General features: G+C 37.3%; 1 protein-coding gene across 2 annotated transcripts; it reads left to right on the plus strand.

Annotated features, from left to right (window-relative positions):
* The first annotated feature begins 2274 nt into the window (after positions 1-2274).
* Positions 2275-20851, plus strand: kctd5b (potassium channel tetramerization domain containing 5b). 2 transcript variants are annotated; one of them, XM_028038951.1, is made up of 7 exons: positions 2275-2632; positions 13449-13557; positions 13654-13745; positions 14662-14757; positions 14926-15030; positions 16806-16931; positions 20502-20851. In XM_028038951.1, exons 1-7 carry the CDS (start codon positions 2429-2431, stop codon positions 20529-20531), a joined length of 762 nt encoding a protein of 253 aa, XP_027894752.1. In that variant the 5' UTR covers positions 2275-2428; the 3' UTR covers positions 20532-20851. The 2 variants fall into 2 exon arrangements, with proteins under 2 accessions (XP_027894752.1, XP_027894760.1); XM_028038959.1 differs by lacking the exon at positions 14926-15030 and having other exon boundaries at positions 2278-2632.
* Positions 20852-24420: the final 3569 nt, after the last annotated feature.

The raw sequence follows: 24420 nt of genomic DNA on the forward strand, positions 1-24420 counted from the left end.
GTCAGAATTTGTTTTAATCTTTGTATACAAAAGAGAAATTTAATCTCAGAAATGTCTTTTAGGTTTTGAAAAATAGTCTTAGTTCTGAGATTGAAGTCTGAATAATACAATGGCAAAATGGGGTCATTTTGCCATTGTCCAGAAATTAAATCTGGATTTGGCAACAACTGGATTATTATTTTCTAGCTCCTGCAGCTTTTCAAATTAAACCTTGTTCCAAATTATTATGCAGGTGATATTTTCTCAGATTTTCCTAAATGTTCAATGCAAATGATGGTCAGTATAATTTTCAAGTCATGAACTATTACAGTATGAATCAGATTTTACTGAACAAAGATCCCCATGACAACAGGATTTTTTTCAAAAATAAAAAACTCAAAATGCAAAATGTTCCAAATTATTATGCCCAGCAGATTTTCTAAACATTTTATGGATTATAAAGAACTGTGAACGGTCATTCTGTGAATGTGCAGCATTAAGTGTTCACATGTACTAAAATCAAAGCTATTTCAATCAGAACCATCTTAACAGACCCAGTTCCATGTTAACTTTGGACCTTCTCTGGTATCACAGCACAATTCTTCATCCATTGAACTTGTGAGTTTGTGGAAAGTTTCTGCTGAATTTCTCTGCAGGATGTCAGAAAACCTTCCAGAGCTGCTGGTTGATATGAACTGGATTCAGATCTTCTGCTTCAGGAAACTCCAAAGGTTCTCAGTAGGGTAGAGGTCAGAGGTCAGAGGAGGATGGTGACCACGCCACGAGTTTCTGCCCTTTATGCCCATAGCAGCCAATGACACAGCGGTTTTCCTGGCAGCATTCATTGTCATGATGAAGATGATTTTGCTACCGAAGGTTCGGCTCTTCTTTTAGAACCATGACAGAAAATGATCAGTCAGAAAGTCCAGATACTTTGCTGAGGTCATTTTCACACCTTCATGGACTCTGAAGGGCCGACCAGCTCTCTCTCTCTCTCTCTCTCTCTCTCTCTCTCTCTTTTTCTCCCCATGACTTCGGCCCACAGCATAACTCCACCACCTCCTTGCTGACGTCACAGCCTGTTGGGACATGGTGGCCATCCACCACCAATCCTCTACTGCGTCCATCTGGACCATCCAGGCCCACTGGGACCGGTTCTGCTTGTGAGCTCTGGTTAGGGGCCCAATAGTAGGTTCTTGCACCGCAAGCCTCTGGAGGATCCTCCACCTTGAGGCTCCAGCAGCTTCTAATAACTGTTTGCTGCTTTAAGGATATTTTAACAGCTGCTCTCTGAATCCCATGAATGTGTCCAACAGAAACTTTCCTCATTCTGCCTTTATCTGTAAAACCATCTTTGTTCTGAATCAGCCACAAATCTCTTCACAGTATGATAAACGCTTCAGTTTTCGTTAAATATCTAATGTTTTCATAACTTGTCATACGGCACTACACTATCTGATGATTTTCATCAGCAGAGATTCTTTCTCTTTCCCATGTTGATTGAAACCTGTGGCCTGCTTAATAATGTGGAACATCCTTCTGAAGTAGATTTCCTTTAATTGAGCTCAGCAGACAAACTAATCAAGCAGCTCTCTGAAATTAGTTATAGTGATTCAAAGACACACAATACCATCTATGAATTTAATAGCATAACAAAAAATTTCATCTTTATGACACTTAAATCCAATTTGCATAATAATTTGGAATATGGTGTATATATTTATAGCTGCGATGCTGCACATGGACAGGAGGAGCTGCAGCACACAGGCTGCATTAAAGGGGCTGCATCATAATTTTTACATAATTTATATATATATATAAATTATGTGAAAATTATATAAAATACTCAACTAAAAGCTGAGAAAATTTGAGATTAATCTCAGGTTTCTAGTAAACATTTCTGAATTTCAAAAGTTGACAAGTTTAGACTATTGAAGCTCAGAAATGTCCACATTTCTTCTCAAAAATTCTCAGATTAATCTAAAAAAATGACTTTTTTCGGGTAAGTCTTTGATGTTTCAAACTTAGAAATTTTCTTGTTTTTTCTTAAAAAAAAAACAAGGAAGAAAATTTTTACTATCAAATTTTCTACTTTTCAAACTGAGAAACGTCCAGTTTTTTCTAGAAAATTTCTGAGATTTTTGCCAGAAATATACTCATTTTCTTCTATCTACAATGACGTTTTAAAATCAAATTCTGACTTTAACCTCAGATATTCTAAAACGTCAGAATTATTTTTTTGTCTCTCTAGTGGCCCTAATCGCCTTCCGTACAGTAGTCGTGTAGAAAGCCTGGGCGGACAGTGACGGGTAGGAGTGGCCGGGGAGGTTGCAGTGACTGGCGGACTCCCTGTCGGCGGCTTGCGGCAGCGTCGACACTTCCTGTCAGCCGCTCGATCAGAGCAGAGCCGAAGCGAGGGCGGAGGAGGCGAGACGCGGAGTGGAGCGGGATGGCAGAGAACAGCTCCGAGACAAGCAGCTCCGTACACCGGAGATGTCCGACCCATTCTTCCCCGGGGGTCGGAGCCTCCAAGTGGATCCGGCTAAATGTCGGAGGGACGTATTTTTTAACAACGAGGCAGACGCTGTGCCGAGACCCGAAATCCTTTCTGTTCAGGCTGAGCCAGGCTGATCCGGAGCTCGATTCCGACAAGGTACATGCTAAGCTAACTTAGCACTTAGCTAACTTAGCACTTAACACTGGGCTGCGCTTCGGAAACCCGAAGCCCGACACTAAATTTTCCTTTAATGGCAGTAGAGGCTTTAAAGTGGTTTCGATATCATCTGCCTTTTTATTGCACTCCAATTTTAATAAAAATACTAATAATTCTGGTATCGCTCAACGAAATGTAGATGCTAGTTAGCATTAGCCTACTAGCTAGATTCCGACAGTCACCACATGACATAACGCTGCTAGCTCGCTCCTTTTTAATTCTCAGTGAAAGTAACCAGATCTTTCCTTTAACAAAACAAAATCCATTTAAAATTCTTGCTGTTAAATATAGCACTGTATGATTTTCTTCTTTTTTTTGTATAAAGAAAGTTAAAAAGTTTCCTCCATCTGAAGCATCGCATCTTGGTGTCACATAGTGATTTGTGTATTTCACTGACATATGCCAAAAATGATTTAATCTGCACACATATAGCTATAAAATAACAATAATGTGGTGATTACCCTATTAGGTGATAAACAATCATCTTATTTTGCTTTGAATTGGCTGGTTGGGTGAAACTGAAGTCAGCATCTTATTCGCAGCTTCATATTTAAATAAAGGGCCATTTCACAATTTACAGCGAATCTGGATTACATTTAATCCGGATTATTTTCAAGTGTAAAATACTTGGAAAAGCCAAAGCTGGAACTAGATCATTTTATATATTCAATAAAAACTGCTTGTGATTTGTGAAACTTTATTTGATATGAGAAAAAGAATTTAAAAGCTCAAAAAGTGTAATTTTTTAAATCTTAAGATCACCTTGAATCACTCTTGAGACTTGACAATAAATCACTGTTTTAAATTTTATATTATTGTTTGTGTTTACTAATATTTAACATTTTTGATGAGAGTACAATTTTCTGCCCAAATTTAGTCTAACAATCATTTCGGTAATCAATTATTCTAAAAGTTAATTTAGTAATTGGATAAATAATTTGCACATTCTGCATATTTTTCATGTATTTTTTTAGTACAGATTTGGTTTAATTAAAACCTTTTTATAGTTAACATTATGAATTTACTTGATTATTTAATTACAATCTGCATCACAATAGTTTGGTATAATTTAGTTCAAGTTTTCTGAAGTATTTTATATTTTTGAGTATCTATAAATCAGAACCCAGCTTCAGTGTTTATGTTTGCACTTTAGTCTGTTTTATTGCTAGGTTATATTTTTGTGTCATCTGCAGTTATTGTTTATGTTTCTGCCCCTGATTCATTGTTATTGTCCTCCTCTTCACTCCTGCTGTCTAATATCCTGAGCTGAGATGACGGCTCAGCTGGTATTTCCATGCGAATATCTTAATCTCTAAATAATCAGCTTGTGGGTTTTTATTCTGTTTATCCTCTGAGTGATGGATCAGTCCGTTTCAATCCCGGGTCCTGAGTGAGCATCACACAGTGCTGGCAGTGGTGCTTATTATTCGTAACTGCGGCTCAAAAATGATGCAAATTTACCTGTTCAGTATTTATTCCAATCCTGCTCATTAAATGACCCCTTCACAAATCAATACCGTGTGTCAACTTTTGTGTAAATAACTAAACAGAAACATTTAAAAAACAATCCAAAACCAAAACACAATTATGAATTATTTATTCACGTAAATATTTTCTCATCAATTTTTTGAACAATTTTGGAAAATTTGTAACTTTATCTTGAACTGAGCCCAACTCATCCTGGCATTATTAAACGGTGCCCCAAACTGTGGGCCGGGGGCCAAACTGTGGGCTGGGGGCCATTTATGGCCTTTGAACTGTTTTTTTTTTGTTGTTTTTTTTTGCGACCCCCAACTGCAATTGAAGAATGAAACAAATTTGACCCAACTAGAAGGAGACATTTTATTTTTAAAACATTTTACAATGGAAAATGTTAAGTACAACACAAAGTATCCATTTTTTATAACCAAGTGTCTATAAATAGCAGATCCACGTTGATCCAGAGATTTTGCTGAAAAGTCGACGTTTCTGCACCCAAGTCAGCTTTTATTTAATTTATTAAACTTGGTTAAATGTAACAAACATTTTGAAAGAAAGTGACTCAAATCCTGGTCTTATAACTGAGAATAAATTTGTTCAATCTACCTCAAAAGAAATTGAAAACGAGATGTTTTCTTTTACATCAAACTAAGGTTATTATAGTTAACTAAGATTCACCAAATAATAAAAACTGAAATTGGGAACATTTTTATTAACTGAAATAAGAACAGTAATTAATGAAGAACTATAACTGAAACTTGTTGTTTGTAAAATTAATTAAAACATACTAAAATTATAGAAATATCATTCAATTGTGTTTATGAATCTTTTTATTAACCTTTTGAACTGATGTGAAATAAATTTATTTTTCCCACTCAAGCCGTTTATATCAGTTATCAGCAAATTACGCCACTGTAAACTTTCCTAGTGGCTACGCTACGCTATGCTAGGCTAGGCCGTAAAATGGCAGGAGAATTTGGGATAAAACTCCAGTGAGTTGGTTGTTCAACAATAACTGATGAGTATTCATTACCCAATCAATGTTAACATAATCACAATACTTTGACCTTTTTAAATTCTGCGCTGAAAAATTAACCAAAGTATGAAAAAACTAAAACTACCATAACTCATAAAAACTCAACAAAAACAAAATAATATTTAGCCAATAAAAACTAGCAAACGTACTCAAAAAACTAATCAAAACTAACTGAATTAGAAAAAGTTAATGATGAATAAAATTTTTTTTTTTTTTTAAAAAGCTACATATTTTTAATTTTTCATATATATTTTCCCACGAGTAGGGCTGGACAATAAATCCGTAATCCATGGCTTCAATTAACAGCAGCAGTTTCAAGTTTCTCCACCAAACCTCATAACTGCTGAAAAATAAAAAACAAAATGGAGAGAAAACTAAATAAAATGGGAAGTTATGGCTCATTTCACATACATAAAAAAACCTTATAATTATTAATATGAAACATTTATATGGTGATACGTTTCATTTAATTTTCCTTTGGGATCTTTCAATTTTTCAGTCTTATTTTGACTGGACAGTTTTCAGCCCAGATGTCTGGGCGGTGGCAGCAGCCCCCGAAGCTGTGGTGGCCCCTGTAATGGGTGGGCCCCTCCATAACGTACGGAGGCCTCCTTAACATGCGGCGCTATGAGGGCCTCCGTAATGGGCCCTTAACAGGCCGCGGTAGCGGCCCCAATAACGGGTAGTGGGTGGTGGCCCCCTGTAGCAGGCGGCGGTAGCGGCCCCAGTAACGGGTAGCGGGCGGTGGCCCTGCGGGGCCAGCCTGGCCACAGCCTGTATTTATCTCCTGCGTCCCGTTCCGCCGTCACGCAGCCCGACGTGCTGCAGGACTCTGGAGGGCAGCTGCATTATTCATGCTGTTGACTGCAGCTTGTTGGCGCTTTGGGTTTGGACCGGGGAGAAAGTGGAGGAAGTGCTGTCATGTGCGCTGTCTGCTTTTCAGAAGTCGCACTGTTAAATATTTCATCCACCATATTGATAACCATCAGTCACTGCCGACGCGGTGAATGGATGTCGTCATAGCGACTCCTTCAGGGGTTAATCGACTGATTTCTCCTCTTCTTCTCTGTTAAATTTGAGTGAAGAGCCAGCTCTGCTTTCAGAGCCGCATCAATTTTTCACGCTCCCCATTACAAAGGATTCTTGTTCCTTCTCCATCTTTTCATATTCATATCCATTTGCTGCCCAGGGAGATATTTTCTCCAGGTTTTCCGCCGTGTCTGGGAACACGGCGTAAATATTTAACGGCCGTATCGTCTCCCCCTGCGCCGCCTCCCTACAGTAAGAGCTCAGCAGCAAAGCGCTGCCGGCTAATGAAGTTATTCTGATACCCAATAGCATCGGCCTTTAACTGCAGGAAACCTACACCCTCCTCTGCTGCTGTGGGCGTCAGAAAGCCAAACCAGGGGTGTACAAACTTTTTCTAACGTAGGCCAAAGTCGTCAAATCAAGAGTACTTGTTGACCAAAAAATTAAAACATGTAAAATATTTTTTTTCCTGCTCAACAATAAGCTAAACATGAAATATTTTAATAAAACAAAAAATAGTCAGATTTTTAAAAGAAATTAGCTTAGCGAATGTAGCTTTAGCCTCAATTAGCTTAGCGAATGTAGCTTTAGCCTCCATTAGCTATGTATTTGTTACTACATTTCTGATCATGTTCAGATTTGGGTTTTTTCCCATCAATAACTGGAATTTATCAAAGCAAATAAATAACTAATTATTCATCTTTTTACATTAACAGAATATTGACAGTTTTTCTGCTTTCATCATTTCCAGCCATTGTTTACGTCCCGACTTCTTCTGCTGCAGTTGCGACGCATGTCTCACTTCAACAACGTAAAAGTTGGATAAAATGCGACTCGACTGTTCAGACTGCAGAAGCTTTGAGTGCTACTGGATTATTGGGACGTTTCTCCTCCTGCTTAACACCATCAGACAACATGTTTACTTTGACTGGGCCGTTTTTTGTTGAGCTGAGGCTCAGCTGAGTGGGCGCGGGGCGGTTAGCGGGCGGATCGCCGTGGCGTTTCCTGTGGGAGGATTTGGTTTATGTTGCAGAGGGTTGATAAGGTTCATGCAGAGCTGCGCTCTGATTGGCTGTTCATCTGCGCTCTCTGACTCTGATTGGCTGCTTTCTTTTAAAGACAGCAGAGCGAGCCGCCTGAAGTCAACAGGCAAAATAATGGCCATCTAGCTGACCGTTGTCATGGCAACGGCAACGCTACAATCATGGTGAAAATGAGAAGTTTTGAGTGGAATAATTTTCACAGCCCACGTTTTTTTTGCTCTGATCTTTATTTAGGCTGCAACTAACGATTATTTTTTATTTTTTACCCCTCCAGGGGGTATTTTTGTGGCTCTAGTGCCCCTTATATGTAGTGCCCCTTATATGACAGTAGGCTGACAGGAAACGGGGAAGACATGCGGCAAATGTCGTCGGGTCTGGGAGTCGAACCCGCGACGGCCGCGTCGAGGACTCAAGGCCTCCAAATACGGGTCGCGCTAACCGCTACGCCACCATGGCACGCCCAACTAACGATTATTTTAATGATCAATTATTCTGACGACTAATCAGATAAAATATTTGCCACATTTTGTAGATTTTTTTATTTAATTTCTTAAGCTTTTTTAAAAATGCATATAATACTTTAAAAGATGCTGATACACAAATAATTCAGTTTTAATTAATGAAACAAACATTTTGTTGCCTTAACTGCAATAATTAAGACTTTCTTTGGGTAATTTGAAACAGGAGAAACTAAAACTTTGTCGTTCATACTTGCTTGTAGCCGCAGGACAAACTATATTTACCATAAATCTATATTTTTTGGTTAGTTACTACTTGTACAAATGTTTTTTTAAACTTCTCTTAATAGAATCGTGTGTCTGTGTGAATTGTATTGTTTTGTTTTTCTGCTTTCTCGTCTTGGGATAAACGATGAACTTTAAATATTATGCTAATTCCTAGATATTAACTCTGCCATGGATTGTGGTAATGTTGATTAACGTGCACTGCCCCAGTCAAATACCGTATTTTCCGCACTATAAGGCGCACCGCATTATAAGGCGCATAGAATAGACGCTACAGTAGAGGCTGGGGTTACGTTATGCATCCATTAGATGGAACTGCGATAAAGGGAATGTCGACAAAATAGTCAGATAGGTCAGTCAAACTTTATTAATAGATTACAAACCAGCGTTCTGAAAACTCGTTCATTCCCAAAATGAACAGCTGTTGCTTCCTCCACTTCTGCACCATTGATTGTTCATGTTAAATTCTCTCTCTGCTGCTCTATGGGCTCTTTGCACCTCAGCTTAATGATGAACATGGAGCCGAAGGCCCGACAATAAGCTGGAGAAAGGTTTTAAGATGTTCGCCTCGTTATACACAGATACGAAGGTGAGTTTTACTTTCTTTAAACTTTGTGGCTAACATTAGCTTTAGCTTATGCAGGACATTTTTCTTGTAAAAATGTGCTATTTAAGTATCTAAACATTTTTCATCCATTCTAACGGACAATGTTTTTACCTTATGTTCAAGTATATTACGTGGTTTATTGTCGTTAGTGTCAGAGACCAAGTAACGGGGATTTTACGGGTCAGGCTTTTTGCTTCTGAAGCACAACGAGCCCATAGCTTAGCATTAGCTCTGGTGTCGGAGTTCTAGTTCAGCTGACGGTTCAGGCTCAAAGTTGTTGCTTTTAGAAAAATATGGCCGTGTTCCTTAAGGTCTCCGTGTTATTTAGCTTTATTAGTTTAGCATGTTTCTTGTGAAGCAGGACGGTGTTTACAGCGGTTTGTACAGGCGGATCAGTAGCTCGGCTGTCTGGCTCTGGTCTGCTCTCTGGTTCCCATAAACTCTTTCAGGCTGAATACAGAAGTGATTCCATGGAAATAACACAGGAGGCTCCTTTACCTTCTGCTTTAGGCTGAAGAAGTTGATCCGGAGTGAAGTGAAGGCTGTAAACTTTGCTGTGCTGCGTTAGCTTTAGCTGGTAGCGACGAATATTTACAAGCCACCGTCTTTTTAATTCAGGATCGCTTGGAAATCCATGAAAACTTAAAAGCCCATTATATTAGGAAGACAGTAATGTTCATAGTATTGTTTTATTTGCGTCTGAAATAAGACTTTGTCTTTTCTAGCTGTCATGGTAACTCAAAGCGCGAAAAAGAGAGCCGCATTTGCGCTTGCGGTTGTGACGTCAGCGCGGCAGGTGCAAAGAGCCCATTCCCGTGTTCTACTGTGTGACTGATCGCCTTGAGCTTAAACTCTGCGTTGTAAGCATGTCTCTTAATAGGAGCCATTTTGGGATCTTTACACAAAACCCAGCTTGCACTGCTGGCTGCATCGGCGGCTGCTTTCCCCCATTTCTTCTTCTACGGGGAAAATGAAGTCGGCGGCTGCTTACCGTAGTTGCAGGACCTGTTGTGGCTCAATATTGGTCCATATATAAGGCGCACCGGATTATAAGGCGCACTGTCGGCTTTTGAGAAAATTGAAGGTTTTTAGGTGCGCCTTATAGTGCGGAAAATATGGTAAATGAAATTAATCTCTTTTGATTTTTGTAGTCATGTTTTTAATTTAAAGCAGAAGTCATTTGATTCTTGCAACATTCACCAACAGTAATAATCTACAGTACAGAAACGTGTTGGTCTTGTGATAAAGAAACGCCTAAACACGCAGTTGCAGTTCTGCATTTCAGATTTAACTTTTTATTTTTTATTTTTACTTCCTGCTGTATCAGTTTGGACTCAGCTGTTGATGGTTTGTCAGAGCTGCTGTGTTGTCAACTTGCTGAAAACAGGAGAACCAGATTCCATGTTTGGTGAAACTAAACCTCACCTGTCGGTGGGATTTCCAGTTTCCTCTGGGTTTTCACGCCGCGACAAGTCGGAGCGCCTGCAGTGAAAACACACGTGTGTTTCTGACGGTGCGTTCAGGCGACTGTGGGAAAAGATGCATCAAGTTGTTTTAGTTTTAGTTAGGGCTGGACGATATGCCTGAAAAACTAATCACTGTATAAAGTTGGGGGAAACTTGAAACTGCTTCTTACTCAGCAGGTTGTTGCTAGGCAACCAAAGAGTGAGCCAGTCAGTTGAAGCCACCGGTTGAATATTTAGGTCTGTCGCAATAAGACAGTAATCAATTAATCGCATGATAAATTGAAACAAACTCTAATTTCTGTTTGCGTATTTTGTCTCTACTGAAAACTGGAGGATAAAAATCTTCAGGCTGCTGTTTTGGTCTCAACTCACCTTTTTTTTTTTAAGGATTATTTTGTTGACAAAGATTTCATAATTTGTTTCATTTGTTGTTTTGTTTGTTTTATTTGTATATTTAAACTGTTTTCTGATTCAGTGGTAAATGTTCATTAGAATTGGAAGTTTATTGATATTTGGTAATGTGTCCTAACGTTATTATGCCATTATTACCGTTAATCCAACCCACTGGGTGTTTGACGGGTCGGATGGACAAAACCGTCACTTATTATTTGAAATTGTCTCAAAACAACAATATTATCGTTTATTGTAATAACTTATGGGGCAATTTATTGTACATTGTAAGTTATTGTGACAGGCCTACATCAGATGTATTATGTATTGATATTGATTATTATTGATTAGTCGTCCAGCCCTAGTTTTAGTGGATCTGATCTGATCTGGGTGAGCGTTTCAGGTCGGATCTTTCTCTGTTTGGGCCTACCTGTTCTTGTACTTGAACTCTTGTGAATATAAAAGTTTAAGAAGTGACACGGCGGGCTGGAATAGCGCGCCTGTGGGCTCCTGTGAAATATTTTTGACGTGGAAAAGAGGTCAGTCTGCCGAGAGGGGTTTAGATTCATTAGAGGAGGCGATGCGCTGGGACTTTGTCTCATTATTAGAAAGATTAATGGCTTTGGAGTTGAATTTATCTCGGGATAATGGTGCTAACAATGAGGGGCTTCTGGGCCAATTTCCACCTATTTTCATAATGAAATCTGAATTTTAATGTCTTTGTATAAAATTAGGAGCATAACACAATAGACTATCAGAGCCAAGCTAAAGGACTATTATTATTTTTCAATTATGAGGATAAAGTTATAGTATTAGCAGAAAAAGTCATAAAATTACTAAGAATAATACATCATGATTAGCTATGAAGATTTGTTGTGACTAATTCAGTCTTTGAAATATTTGAGTTTATTTAGTACAAAGTCTTGCTGTTCATGCTGATGTACTAAAAGATGAAGTATTTCCTTTGTAAAACTGACACCTATGAATAACTTTGAGATGTGAACTTGTGAAGTTATTTGTAGGTATTCCTCTTTTCAATTTTTATTTTTTCTAAAGAAGTTTTTGTGAAATTACTTCTTCATTCTAATAATAGAACAACTTTATTCTACTAATGTTATGACTGTTTTCTCCTATTGTGACTTTATTGTAGTAATATGACTTTTGTTTTCATATTTTCTGCCTCATGACTTTTTTCTTCCATTATTACAGCTTTAATTTGGCTTCTCGTATTATTACGACTTTTTCTCGTATTATTACGACTTTTTCTCGTATTATTACCCTACACCCATATTTACACTTTATCCCACTGTTATAAATTGTATTATTTTTCTTAGCCTGGCCTTATTAAACAGTTGTAGCATGCTAACAACATGCTAGCTAATAGCAAAACGGCAAGATGAATGCGGGTAACCATGGCAACCAGCGGGCGTTTAAATCTGTTTCTGCAGTAAAGTTGCCCTGTTTACAAATAGATAATTCCTCTAAATGAGACGACGTCTGGCATTTAGAGGGTTTGAAACCACCAATAATGGATCTGACAGTCCGTTAGGGGAAGAACCGGGTTGGAAGTGGCTCCTTTTGAGGAAAAAGCAAATATTCCCCTGTTGAAACCAGTTTATCTGGAACAAAGTGTCTCTCCCCTACTTGATTAGAAGCGATCATAAATGCACATTTATGCCGGAGACAATGCTGCTCAACCCTTATTTTCCATTTTTTATGAACTGCCAGCCACCCAAGCGAGCAGAACGGGCTAATTGATGGTTGCTTTCTGTGGCGGGGCTCAGCGGGATCGGCCTGTTGTTCCAGATCTTTTCTGTTCTGCTCTAATTGTTTCAGCTCGCTCTCCTCGCCCCCCGGGAGACGCGCCGTCTAATCACAGCTCAGGAAGAGGGGAATACCCAGCGGTTGTGAAGGAATCAGGATAAAACCTGTGGGAATACTGCGGTGATATACCAATGCAGTCACACGTGTGGCCCGGTGTGCAACCATTAAAACCACAGGAAGTGACCTCATATCACGTAAAATCAACCTTTTTGAGCTTTAAAAATCACTCCGTCATAAAACACCATGCCTGGAGTGTTGGGCTGAAAAACGTATCACGATATAAAGGATTCAAATCAGTTTATTGATAACTTTGATTAGATTTTTGTTTTAAATATCTGGAATGCTGCCAAACTGGTGATGTGACCTTTCCTGTTTTATCCAAAAGTTTCACTTCTCACCATTGTTTTTTTATTTTTAAGCAGTTAGGAGTCTCGGTTAACCTTTAAACCGAGACAGCAGGTTGTTGCTAGGTAACCAGACTGAGCGGGTTGCTAGGTAACCAGAGAGAGAGTGAGTGAGTTGGTTGATTCCACCAACCTAGCTTAGCCAGCTGTGAGAGGTAGAGCAGCTAAAGTCTTTCCTCTGCCTACATCTCCCAGAATGCTGTGCGGTTCTAGATCAGAGTTCAGTGATTATTCTGTATATTGAATATTTTATCAGATGTATTAACTATTGATACTGATCACATGTCTATTACAATATAAACATTGATTTATTGTACTGAAGTGTAGCTTTGATTCTTTCATTCATGGTTGAGTAATGCTGTAATCTCAGGTGTTAAAACACCTGGGTGGACCTAGCCCCGCCTTTGAGGCACAGCTCCTCCCCCGCTCTTCTCAGAGAAATGCTGGTTAAAACATTAAAGGGTTAATAGAGGAGCCACGTTGGGATGACTTCCTGGAGGCGGAGCTTCAGGAAGAGGAGAAGCTTCTTAAAGAGACAGAGGCTCAATTTCATGGCGTTAAATTTCTAAGTCAAATATTTTTTAAAGTCATATTTAATATTTTTGCATTATTTTAACTTATGTCAACATAGTTATGATATAAAATGGTACAATGTGCCTGAGAAACGCATAATACTCTTTCAATGAGTTGAATCTGCATATTTGACCTCTGAACCCGTTATTCTCTCCCCTGCAGGATGAAACTGGTGCCTATCTCATCGACAGAGACCCCACTTACTTTGGGCCAGTGCTGAACTACCTGAGGCATGGCAAACTGGTGCTCAACCGGGACTTGGCGGAGGAAGGTAAAACGTTTCTCCGTGTTCAGGTAGCTGCTGTATCCACTACGGAGGCTCTGAAGGGACAAACGTCTCTGAAATCAAACTTTTTTCTGTCTCCAGGAGTTTTGGAGGAAGCCGAGTTTTATAACATCACATCATTAATAAAACTCATCAAGGACAAGATCAGGGAACGGGACTGCAAAACATCACAGGTACCCAGCAGGAGGCTTCCTCAAATCAGATCGATTTCATTTTTATTGAAAAAAACTGGAGAAAATAGTTTGCTTTATGTTTTACCAAAAACTCAAGTGACACAATTTTAGCTTCACTTGGTTGAATTTCTGCAAAAAATAAAATAAATAAGGCTGCAGTATGTACTTAAAAAAAAAAAAGTATTTTGTACATGTTTGTCACTTTGTTGTTGCAGTATGGATAATCTGTTTCATGTAATTACTGACAGAAGCTCGTTTTTTTTTTTCTTCTTTTCTCCCGCAACAACCAATCAGAGCCAGGAGGCGGGTCTTAGTGCTGTCAGTCACATCCATGAACGCTCGGCTAGTTAGCATAGCCACCAATGATGTTTTCCTGTAATGATAAGTTTTCTCTGCCATTAGTACATTTAGCAGCATACATGACGTTGATTGACAGCACTAAGCCCCACCCCCTGGCTCTGATTGGTTGTTTTTCTGGTGCATTTCTTCAGAAGACAATATTAGCTTAGGGAGGACGAGGAGGCGATCAGTTTTTACTCAGATTATCTGTCTCGTATTATCATGACATGGTGACAGTTTAATAAACACATTATAGATATATATATATATATATATATGTTACATACTGCAGCTTATACATAAGTTTTTTTTTTTTTGTTTTTTTTTTACAGAAACAACCAAGTGAAGATAAAATTATGTCACTTGAGTTTTTGGTAGAACATATTTAAAGAGGACTGAAAAATGTATAAATATTTTTCCTAATTTCTGCTAAATATGTTCTTCCAGCCGATTGAGTGAATTAATTGATGACTAAATCAGTTATTTCACAATAAAGTTTTTTTGAAACCGTTTATTGTCCGGAATGTGTGTTCTTGTGTTTTTCATGATTTCCTCTCGGTTGCGTGTTTCCTGCCAGGTTCCAGTGAAGCACGTGTACCGGGTTCTCCAGTGCCAGGAGGAGGAGCTGACCCAGATGGTGTCCACCATGTCTGACGGCTGGAAGTTCGAGCAGGTACCTGCGACCGCGGCGGTCCGGCGGCGCTCCTGTCATGTGCTTTCACCCGCCCTGCTACGCTCACGTCCTCAATCTGATGTTTGACAGAACCGATCGCCCGCTCGGTGAATCGGATGATGATTCATGACCCGAGCATGCTCTCTGTGCTCTGATTGGTCGTTACAGCTTGTCAGTATAGGTTACGGGCGGGCCCACCAGGCAGAGTATCTGCTGATTGTGTCAAGGGAGGTGAAGGGAGAGGAGTCTGCTTTGCCAAACAACAGCAGAGAGGTGTGTCCCACAGCCGTGTTTACGGGCCGGTCACTGCATGATCCCTGTTGTCCATACACACCCCTTTAGCCATTGTTTGTCCCAAGTAGACGCCTAGCTGCCGGCTATTTCCACTCTTCATTTGTTCCGCTAAAGAAAACCCGTCACCTTTTGTTATTGTCTGTGATTTTATTTCCTCATTATGTTATTATAAAACCACTTTCACAGTTCTAAGCTGATTTATTTGAGCTGAAACTACAAAAAGTGAGTTTTCAGGATAATTCATTTTGGTTTGAGCACCGAATGATTTAAACAATCTCAGGTCTGCAGAAGTTTCAGGATGTTTTTCTGATCAAAAACCATCTAAAAAGGCTCAGAAGTGGTAACTAGTGGAGGATATTCAGCTATTTTCACTCTTATTGTGAATGAACAATTTTCAGCCTGGTGGCCCGCCAGGCTGAAAATACACTGGGGAAACCCTGCTATTATTGTTACAAAACCAAATCCACATTTCTGAGCTGATTTATTTGAGCTGAAACTAATAAAAATGAGTTTTCAGAATGAGAAATTACCGGTTTGAGCAGCTAATGTGATGATTTGTAAAATCTGAACCATCTCAGATCAAAACGAGTTCCAGGACGTTTTTCTGAACTAAAGCAACTAAAAGCTCAGAGGGTTTGTTACAAGGGGAAGCTAGTGGAGGATATTGGTTCCTTTTCGCTGTGAGTCTGCTTCACAACAACAATTATCAGGCAGCAGGGAGTAATGAGGCGATGCATGTCTGAACATGCACAGCTGGGTACAGGCTGCAGTCTGCAGCGCTTTTCAGCCAGAAGCTGCTGCTTTTCACGCTTCTCGTTGTAGGAAACGTTCAAGTTTCACATGTGGCTCTGTCAGTAGCTTGTGAAGAAATCTCACAGGAACAATCAGCTGAATGTCGCTAAAATCTACAGTAAAAAATCCTTCAAATTGCTGCGACTTGCTGCAGTTTTCCAAGCTTTGCTTGTTTGTCCGCCATACTTGGAAAACTTTCCTCCAGCATGTTTTTGCTCCTGGCTAAAGTCCTGCTCCTCTGTTCTCTCCGTAGTTCTGTGTTTGTCTCCTAAATGCTCGTCTGTGTTTTAGATTTCTGTTGCCTCGTTTTGTGAATCACTGACTTTTATTTTCTTGTTCTGAATTGTTAGCAGGTCGTTAAATTGTATTTAAAATGATTACTTTAGTAAAAGTTGTGAAATAAAAGCTAAACTTTAAGAGATTATTTAAAAACACAAAGTTGGGGGACGTACGGAGGAAGATTAGTGCCACTGTTTGGGGAAAACAATTCATGGGAAACAAAAGTCAGACTTCTGAGGGTGAAATGTCAGAAATTAGATTTTATAAAACATAATTATTTAATACATGGGTAATTAGTCAGTACCTGGTATGACCAGTAGACACCTGGACATCGGTACTGGCCGACGTGAGTCACTTCTTGTCGTCCCGATTAGTGAAATTGGGTCGATATTAGCTGCTGATTTTTGCCTCCATCTTGTTTCTGGTTCGCAAAGTGTTTGTTTGGTCATGTGATTCAGCAAAGAATTATGGGATGTTTCACTGAAGCAGAAGCTGTGTCAGCATTATTATCTGGTTTTAATGGGTTTAACTGGTATGTTTTACGGTTCTGGGTTTTTCTTCTGTATCTAGTGAATCTCTGCTGTTTTTCATGTTTTGGTTTTTGGTTTCCAGGTTTTTCTGATTCTCTTGTCCAAACCATTCAGCTGATTTATTTCATTTTTTGGCTGTTTTCCTCTTCGCAGCTCGTCAGCATCGGTTCCTCCTATAACTATGGAAACGAAGACCAGGCCGAGTTCCTGTGCGTGGTTTCCAAAGAGCTGCACAACCAGTCGTACGGGACCAACAGCGAGCCCAGCGAGAAGGCAAAGGTGAAGCGGCGAGAATAAAATGTTCAGATCAATCACCACTAAAACCAGAACTCCCAGACACTTTTTCAAACTGTTTTTCTATTTTAAAATCAGGCCTGGTGGGTACAAATAGTACAATAATAAAATAAAACCTCTTATCTATTATTTTATGCATTTTGCGATCTGTGAAAGATGATAGACCTTTAAAACTTTATTGTATTGTATTTTATTTTAAAAAGTGCTATAAAATAAATGTTTTATTGAGTTATAAACAACACAATAAAATATTTATCACAATAAAGTATACGGGTAGTAATATTAAAATAAGGTATGGTAAAATAATGACAATAATTTTACTTTAGATTTTTATCTCTATAGTGCAGTACCAATATTTTATTATTCAATAATTTAAAATAAAAAATATATTATAAAAATGCATTTTTATTAGAATAAATTTTTGGTTTATCATAAAGCTTGCGTATAATTCCTACATTGAAATGAATAACGTTTATTTAAAATGGTATAGTAACCTTTATTTAAGGTTATTTAGTTTATTGTTATTATTTATTTATTTTTTTGTCACAAACACGTTTCCACCTGTATGAAGCTCCAGTGAGGATTTCTGTAATCTGGGTTAGATTAGGGTTACCAGGTGGACGGGCTCACCTGCTAGCAGCTGAGTTAGCTGCAGCGCTAACCTGTCCTAGCAGAGACGTTGGCAGGAAGAGGCGGCCACCAGAGACCAGACGCTGGGCTTCCAGGTGAAGCCGGACGGGAAGAGCTCCATCTGTTTCCCAGCCTAATAATTATTGACGCGCTCACTTCCCCGGTTAATGCAGGGCGTGCTGAATCAGAGGCTGCTGCACCGCAGCAAAGGAAAAACCAGACCAGACGCTCACTGCTCAGAAATAGAAAAGATTTTCATCAAAGTTAAATATTTCAAGACTTTATTTCTTGCATTTTTTGTGTGATTCTCATTTTAAAGGGGCATTGTTATATAAAATCAACTTTTTAAAAAATCTTTCCATCATGTTACAGTGTTTTGTCCTAATCAAAAACAACCCTGGAGTGTTGCTTTGATTCACATCTACTAAATTTAATTAAGTTTATTTATCTAGCACCAATTCACGACAAATGTAGTGTTAAGGTGCTTTAGAAAAAAAAAAAAATTCTTACATGTTTGAGAAATCCTTCAATCTCCATGGCAACCATTCAGCCACAAAACGCCTCGATGGATCTAGCCCCGCCTTCCAGGCACAGCTCCTCCCCCTTTCAGCTCCTTCAGACTAGCCAGCAGCAATTAGCAACCATCTGGTGGGACAGCTGAGCTCATTATAGGAGCTGCTGCTCAGAGCAACGCTGGTAAAAACGTTGTTATTGTGACAAACGTTTAGAATTTGACACTGAGATTTTCCTTTATTTTTAAGCTACAATCATCAAAACTGCAAGAAATAAAAGCTTGAAACATTTAACTATCAATCTCTTTCGCGAGTTTTATTTTCAGAAATGGGAGACAAAAATATTTATATTTTTCTCCAAAATCCTATTTTTAAATTATTTGTAATTGAGTTAAAAGCCATTATAAAGATTTTTACCCTTAAATTGTTTAACTGGTACTTTCTAAAGTTCTGGCTTTTTTCTCTGTATATAGTGAATCTCTGCTGTTTATATTTTGTGTAAAGTGTTTAAAGTGACTAATACTGGATTTTAAAACACTTGGAAAATGAAAAGCATAGTTCTTAATGTCTCTGTGAGCAACATGAATATCCGAGAGGCGTACTTCAATTTCACAGTAAAAGGGTAGAAGTAAATTTTTAAATACGATTAAAAATTAACAAGCGACACAAATATAGCTGCTCTTCTCTTTTTTTATCAACTATTTTTCTTCCACAACATTTTGCTTCTTCTGAGGAGATTCAGGTCAACCTTATTTGTTGCTTTCATTTTGTGTCTCTGAAACATTAAAATAATAACTTACTGGCACAAAAAAACACAATTAAATAATCAATATTAATCAAATAAAAATAAAACAATCCAAAAATACTGGTTACATTTTTTTTATTAAATAAAAAATTCTAATAAACTGGTATTATAAAAATAGAATAAAAAAATAAATGTAAAGAATAAAAATATCAAAATAAAAATGTTTTTCTTCAACTGAGATGATAAACCTCAGATTACTTCATTAGCAGTTTGTTTTGGTTTATATATAAATGTTTTTATATCAAAATAATAGATCCAAGAATGGAGCTACATTGGGACCATAAAGTTTTAAATAAATAACCTTGAACAATGTTAGAAATACATTAAAAATCAAATCAAATTTAAAGATACTCCATTGATTCCAAAGGCAAATTATAGATGCAAATAATTAAATCCTTTTTAATTAAAAAAAAAAAATGTTTTATTGCCAAAGTGCAGTAACAGCATTCTGTAATTTAATGTTTGTTCATTTCTGGCAACTGTTAAATCTACAGCTTTATATATATTATTTTTAGGGCAAAATGTTAATTTTTTCTGCAGTTTTGTCTTAACTCCTCTGAAGTTAGTTTTTTTTTTTTCAGTGAATTGCCATTTTATTAGCTTGTATATTCCAATCATATTGATTACTAAATTACTAGATGACTATTTCAGTAACTGATTAATCCAATTATTGGTTTCAACCCTAAAAAAGTTAAAAACTACATTTCAATTCAGTTAAGAAATACTTTATTCATTCCACTGGAAATAAAATATTGTAACTCATTTAAAGAGTTCTTGTAGATGTGATGGCAGGAAGGCGCTCCTGCAGCAGTCTGTATTGCACCGAATGTGAAGAAGCCTCTGACTAAAGAGGCTCTTTTTCACTTGCTGCATTTTCGTTAAAATAATGGCAATTGGGATTCTGAAAATAAATTTGATTACTTGAAACATGGCAATTTTTTAAAAAATCTCCTGTTTTTTGGGGGGTTTTTAAATATATTTTTTTGTGTTGGATGCACAACAGACAGACGTTGCTACTGGGGGAAAAGACGAAGAAGACAGGAAGTAGTTGGAGGATGATGAAGTGGCATTTTTTGTTAGTTTTTTTTAATAAACTTATTCATGTTTGATTTTAATTGCGTTTCTGATTTAATGAAATAGAATTATTAGTATAATTTTTTTTGATATTAGCGGAATATCGACAAAGTTTTTGTCCACATTTGTAATGGAAACGCAGCTGATGACAGTTTACAGTTCAGGTAGGGCTGGACGATAAATCAATAAGTATATATGTCACAATAGACTTGTGATCAATAGATAATACATCGGATAGAATATTCAATATGCAGAATATTCAAGGTTGGTAGCTTCAACTAAGTCCCTCGCTCCTTGGTTGCCTAGCAACGACCTGCTGGGAAACGTCCAGCAGTTTGGCATTATTTAAAGCAAAAACAAATCAATAATTATTGATATCAACTGATATGAAACCTTTATATCGTTTTTCAGCCGTATCGTCCAGTGCTGATTTTATGTAAAATCCTTCGTTTCTCCATCGTCTCTCCAGGTTTTTAATGGCATTTTCTTGTATTTTTCTGAGTTTATTTAACGTTTTGCTGTGTCTGTCTGCAGATTCTCCAGGAGCGAGGATCCCGGATGTGAGGCGGACTCAGTATTAGGAGCTCCAGGTGTTTTCATCCAGACGTATCATATCAGTGGAAGAGCGTTGAGCACAAACAGAGTTTTTGGGGGGCAGCGTGCATTTATTCGTCTTCCCTCATCTGTTTTTGTTTTTATTTCTCAATGTAAATAAGTCTGTTTACTGACAAGTTGTGCCTGTACATTTAAACTGGACCTTTTTGCTTTTTTTGAATTGGCGGCAAGTATATTATTTTGCTTTTTTCTTATCTGAAAGTGAGGAATTGTAATCGACTGTTTTATGCTATAAAATATGGCCGCCATCATATAGGGCCAAGGAGTCACTCAGGGTCATCTAATGAGTTTCTGTCTTTCACCTGGAGGCTCTAGTAAGGGATCAGTTTGGTTTTTAACACCAAGTATGACAGGAAATCAATGCTTGGAGGGTCAAGAAGGGAATTTTGAACCATAAAAAGTTAGTTCAGCCTGTTGGACGCTAATCAAACGTTTATCCAAAGATCTCAACTCTTAGTCTGAGCTCACCGGGTCCCAGGGATTATTATTCCACTCACTATTATTGTCAATATGAAGAAAACGAAGGAGTCGCTGTGATGTGGCTGAGTAGGTAAAGGGGCATTACACCTAAAGCTCCGCTCTTACATCAGGATCTCACACGTTGGGTCGGTTAGAAACCGTCATCAGGTCCAGATCCATTAGTGAGCGTGGGCCGGTAGGAAACTGTGTTTTGAAAATTATTTTTCTTTTCTTTTTGACATCTTTATTTTATTTTTAATTTATGTTTTTATTTTTGATTTCTTTATTTTTCTACTTTTTTTAACTCGTAATTTTTTTATTTAATTTGACCTCAATTTATTTTTTCACCAGTACTCTTTGGATTTATTTTTATTTATTTTATGTGCTTTAATGATTTAATTGTTTAGATAATGCCAGTTTCATGAAAAAAAAATTCAAATCTGATTTAATTCATCTTATTTAAAAGAAAATAAATTATTCTGCTTCTGAAATAGTTTTTATAGTTATGTTATCTGTAAAACTTGTATTGACTATTATAAAAAGACTTTAACAAAACTACTCAATAAACACCCAACAAATGAAAGCACTTAATTACAACAATACATTTTTATTTATAATTCCCTTTACATCTTGAGATGTCAAATGCTACAAAAGTCTAAAACCAAAAACAGTTACAATAAATAAATATTTCAAAATATAGCAAAAATGAAATGTCTTAAGACAGTACTGCCTTATGTTTTTTATTTTATTTAATGTAGTCAACAAGCTAGCGCTAGCTAATCAGTGAGGCTAACGAGCTAGCCTGCAGCCTGCTGCTTTACAGACTCGTTAGCTTCAGTTTTCAGCCGTTACATTGATGAATTATTTTAGTTTTTTTTTTTTTTTTTTTTTTAGCTTTTTGACCGGCCCATTCCTGCACAGATGGATCAGAACCGACTCGGTTTCATTGCTAAACATTTCAGCAGTGGAGATGTAAGAGTTTTTTGCTGCAAACCTTTAACTGTTTAGTTTAGAAAAATTTAACAAAATTTTCCATAATTTTTAAATGAACTGCCAAAAAAAATGTAAATGTGAATTATTTTATGCAACATTTTATTTTACTTTTTTATTCAGTCCAGCGATTATTAACCTGTTTAGGAGAGTGACAGTAAATGTTCTCACTCCAGTGATGTTAGATTTGTTTAGTTTGTTTTAGTTTTTACGGGGATTTTTTTATGTTTGTTTGGACTGGAAGCGTGAAGGACTTCCTTCATATTGAGATCATTTAGTTTCCGTGTAAATAACCCAAACTCCTTCGTATTTAACTCTTTTAAGGACAAAGCTGCACGTTTTGTACACTGTATAGAGGACCGGCTTGGGAAGTTGTTTCTGCTGGATCTTTGGTTAAAAACTAAAAAACAAAATGAAGCGGATTGTTAAGTTGCTGAAAATGGATCTTCCTCTGAGACGTTTTGATAACCAATAACAAAGCTAAACTTGGCTGGCTATAAAATTGACTGTTACATTTAAAACATGTTTTTCCTCTTCTTCAGTGTGATATTTAGCGTTTTGAATTATCAGTTTCCAAACAGGATTAGAGTGGGAGACACTGTGCACTCTGCTTACAGCCTGTAATGTTGTAAATACTACATTTTAGAGCACTTTTTTAAGTTGTTTCAAGTTTGATCTGTTTATTTTATATATATATATATATATATATATATATATATATTTAGGTTGGATATTTCATTCACAAATAATCATTTAGTGTTGCCTTTTTTCCCAGTGACCAAAATCCAATGTCTTATGTGTATTTTAGACATTGATCTTTGTGTCAGGGACAAGTAAACATTTCTTAATGCTGGCACACGTTGTACATAGACTTGTTAACGACTCACGAACCTCCATCTAATCACTCACTCACTCACACACACACACACACACACACACACACCAACCCAACCAGTTTTTGTATCATCAGAACGAGTATGGATGCATGTTTTTTGAAATAAATATATATATGTATAAACACATGTATAAACACACAAGGGCTTTTAAAGTGTAAAAGTTGGGATGTGCAGAGAGGTTTTAATCAAGTAGACTGGGTTTCCTGCCAGAGCTAGGCTATGTTTACATTTGCTGTAGTATTCTGAAGCCTTCCAGTTAACGTCTTTGCACTCCGCTCGCTCACATTAACCGACGTAACGACCGACATCCACTCCTCTGCTGTCCGTTCCTAACTGCCACTGCAAAAACGTCACTGAGGAGGTTTGGTCTGATGTCTGCTACAAATACCTCACAACACATGAAATGACACTAAAATAACTTAAAAGTAACTTTTTAGAACATATAGCAGCTTGTTTTCATTTAATTCCTTAATATTGTTAAAAAGTTGTAGTTTCACTAGCAGATTATTTCACTTATGGTAAAATGTTTTGTTAAACATGAAATAATCTCATTGTAATCTGTTGACAATAAATCTTATCTTAATCTGCCAGTGGAACTAGAACTTGGTTGCTAGGCGACAGGCTGGGCATTGCTGAGGTTGCTAGGTAACGGCGACAGCAGGACTAGAACTTTCTCTAATCAAGCTCCTATTTCTTGGTGAAAAGTTACTCATAGGTTGGTCTTGTCTTGTTTGAAAGAAATAAAAATCCTTTTATTTCCGTTAGCCCATAAAAACGTTATTTTTCTCTGGAACCGTCTGATTCTCCCATTAAGATTTACTGTCCATACATCCTGTTGTCAAGTTGTTTAGTGTATTTATCGTTAAAGAAAAATACTACTTATAAGTGAAATCTGCATTTTTCCCACATTATTTCTATTGTGGGTATTTATGTGTTTTGAGACATATTTGTTGAAATATTAAAAAAATGTAGTTAAAAGCGTTGCGTAAATTTTCCCTAGTTTCACCTGCAGATTGTCACATGGAAAAATGTCTTGAATCATCAGTTTCATCAATATTAAGGAATTATTAACTCGAAGCAAGCTCCTATATCTTGCTGAAAAATTGCTTAAGTTAGTTTTCTTATTTCAAGTGTACCCAGATATTTTCTCTAGAAATTAGACCAAAACTACTTGGTAAGATTTTATGTTTTTGCAATGCAATTTGTTTTCCTCTGGTAGAAATAAACGTCATGTATCTCGTTTTTCACTCTGAGCTAAAGCCGGTAAGGTTTATTATATCTTTAGGGATTTAAAAGTTTGTGTTTTTGGTTATATGAAAACATTTAATGCATTCTACTATGGGGTCATTGAAGCTGTCGTATGTAACTTTTGTAAAAAAAAATAAATGAATAAATTTTGTATGTATTTGTTGAAACTGTCACTATGTTGTTGACAGTTTGGTGTGAATTAATCTGTGAATTTTTTTTTTAGCTCCTCTGCCTTCTCCCAGTGC

This window comes from Xiphophorus couchianus, chromosome 2 (genome assembly GCF_001444195.1).
Source record: "Xiphophorus couchianus chromosome 2, X_couchianus-1.0, whole genome shotgun sequence".
Lineage (NCBI taxonomy): Eukaryota > Metazoa > Chordata > Actinopteri > Cyprinodontiformes > Poeciliidae > Xiphophorus > Xiphophorus couchianus.

Excerpts from the sequence above, each read along its gene's own strand:
- kctd5b (XM_028038951.1), top strand. The coding sequence starts at position 2,429 with ATGGCAGAGAACAGCTCCGAGACAAGCAGCTCCGTACACCGGAGATGT. Across the intron at positions 13,746-14,661 it reads GGGACTGCAAAACATCACAG|GTTCCAGTGAAGCACGTGTA; the intron begins GTACCCAGCAGG and ends GTTTCCTGCCAG. Across the intron at positions 16,932-20,501 it reads AGCCCAGCGAGAAGGCAAAG|ATTCTCCAGGAGCGAGGATC; the intron begins GTGAAGCGGCGA and ends GTCTGTCTGCAG.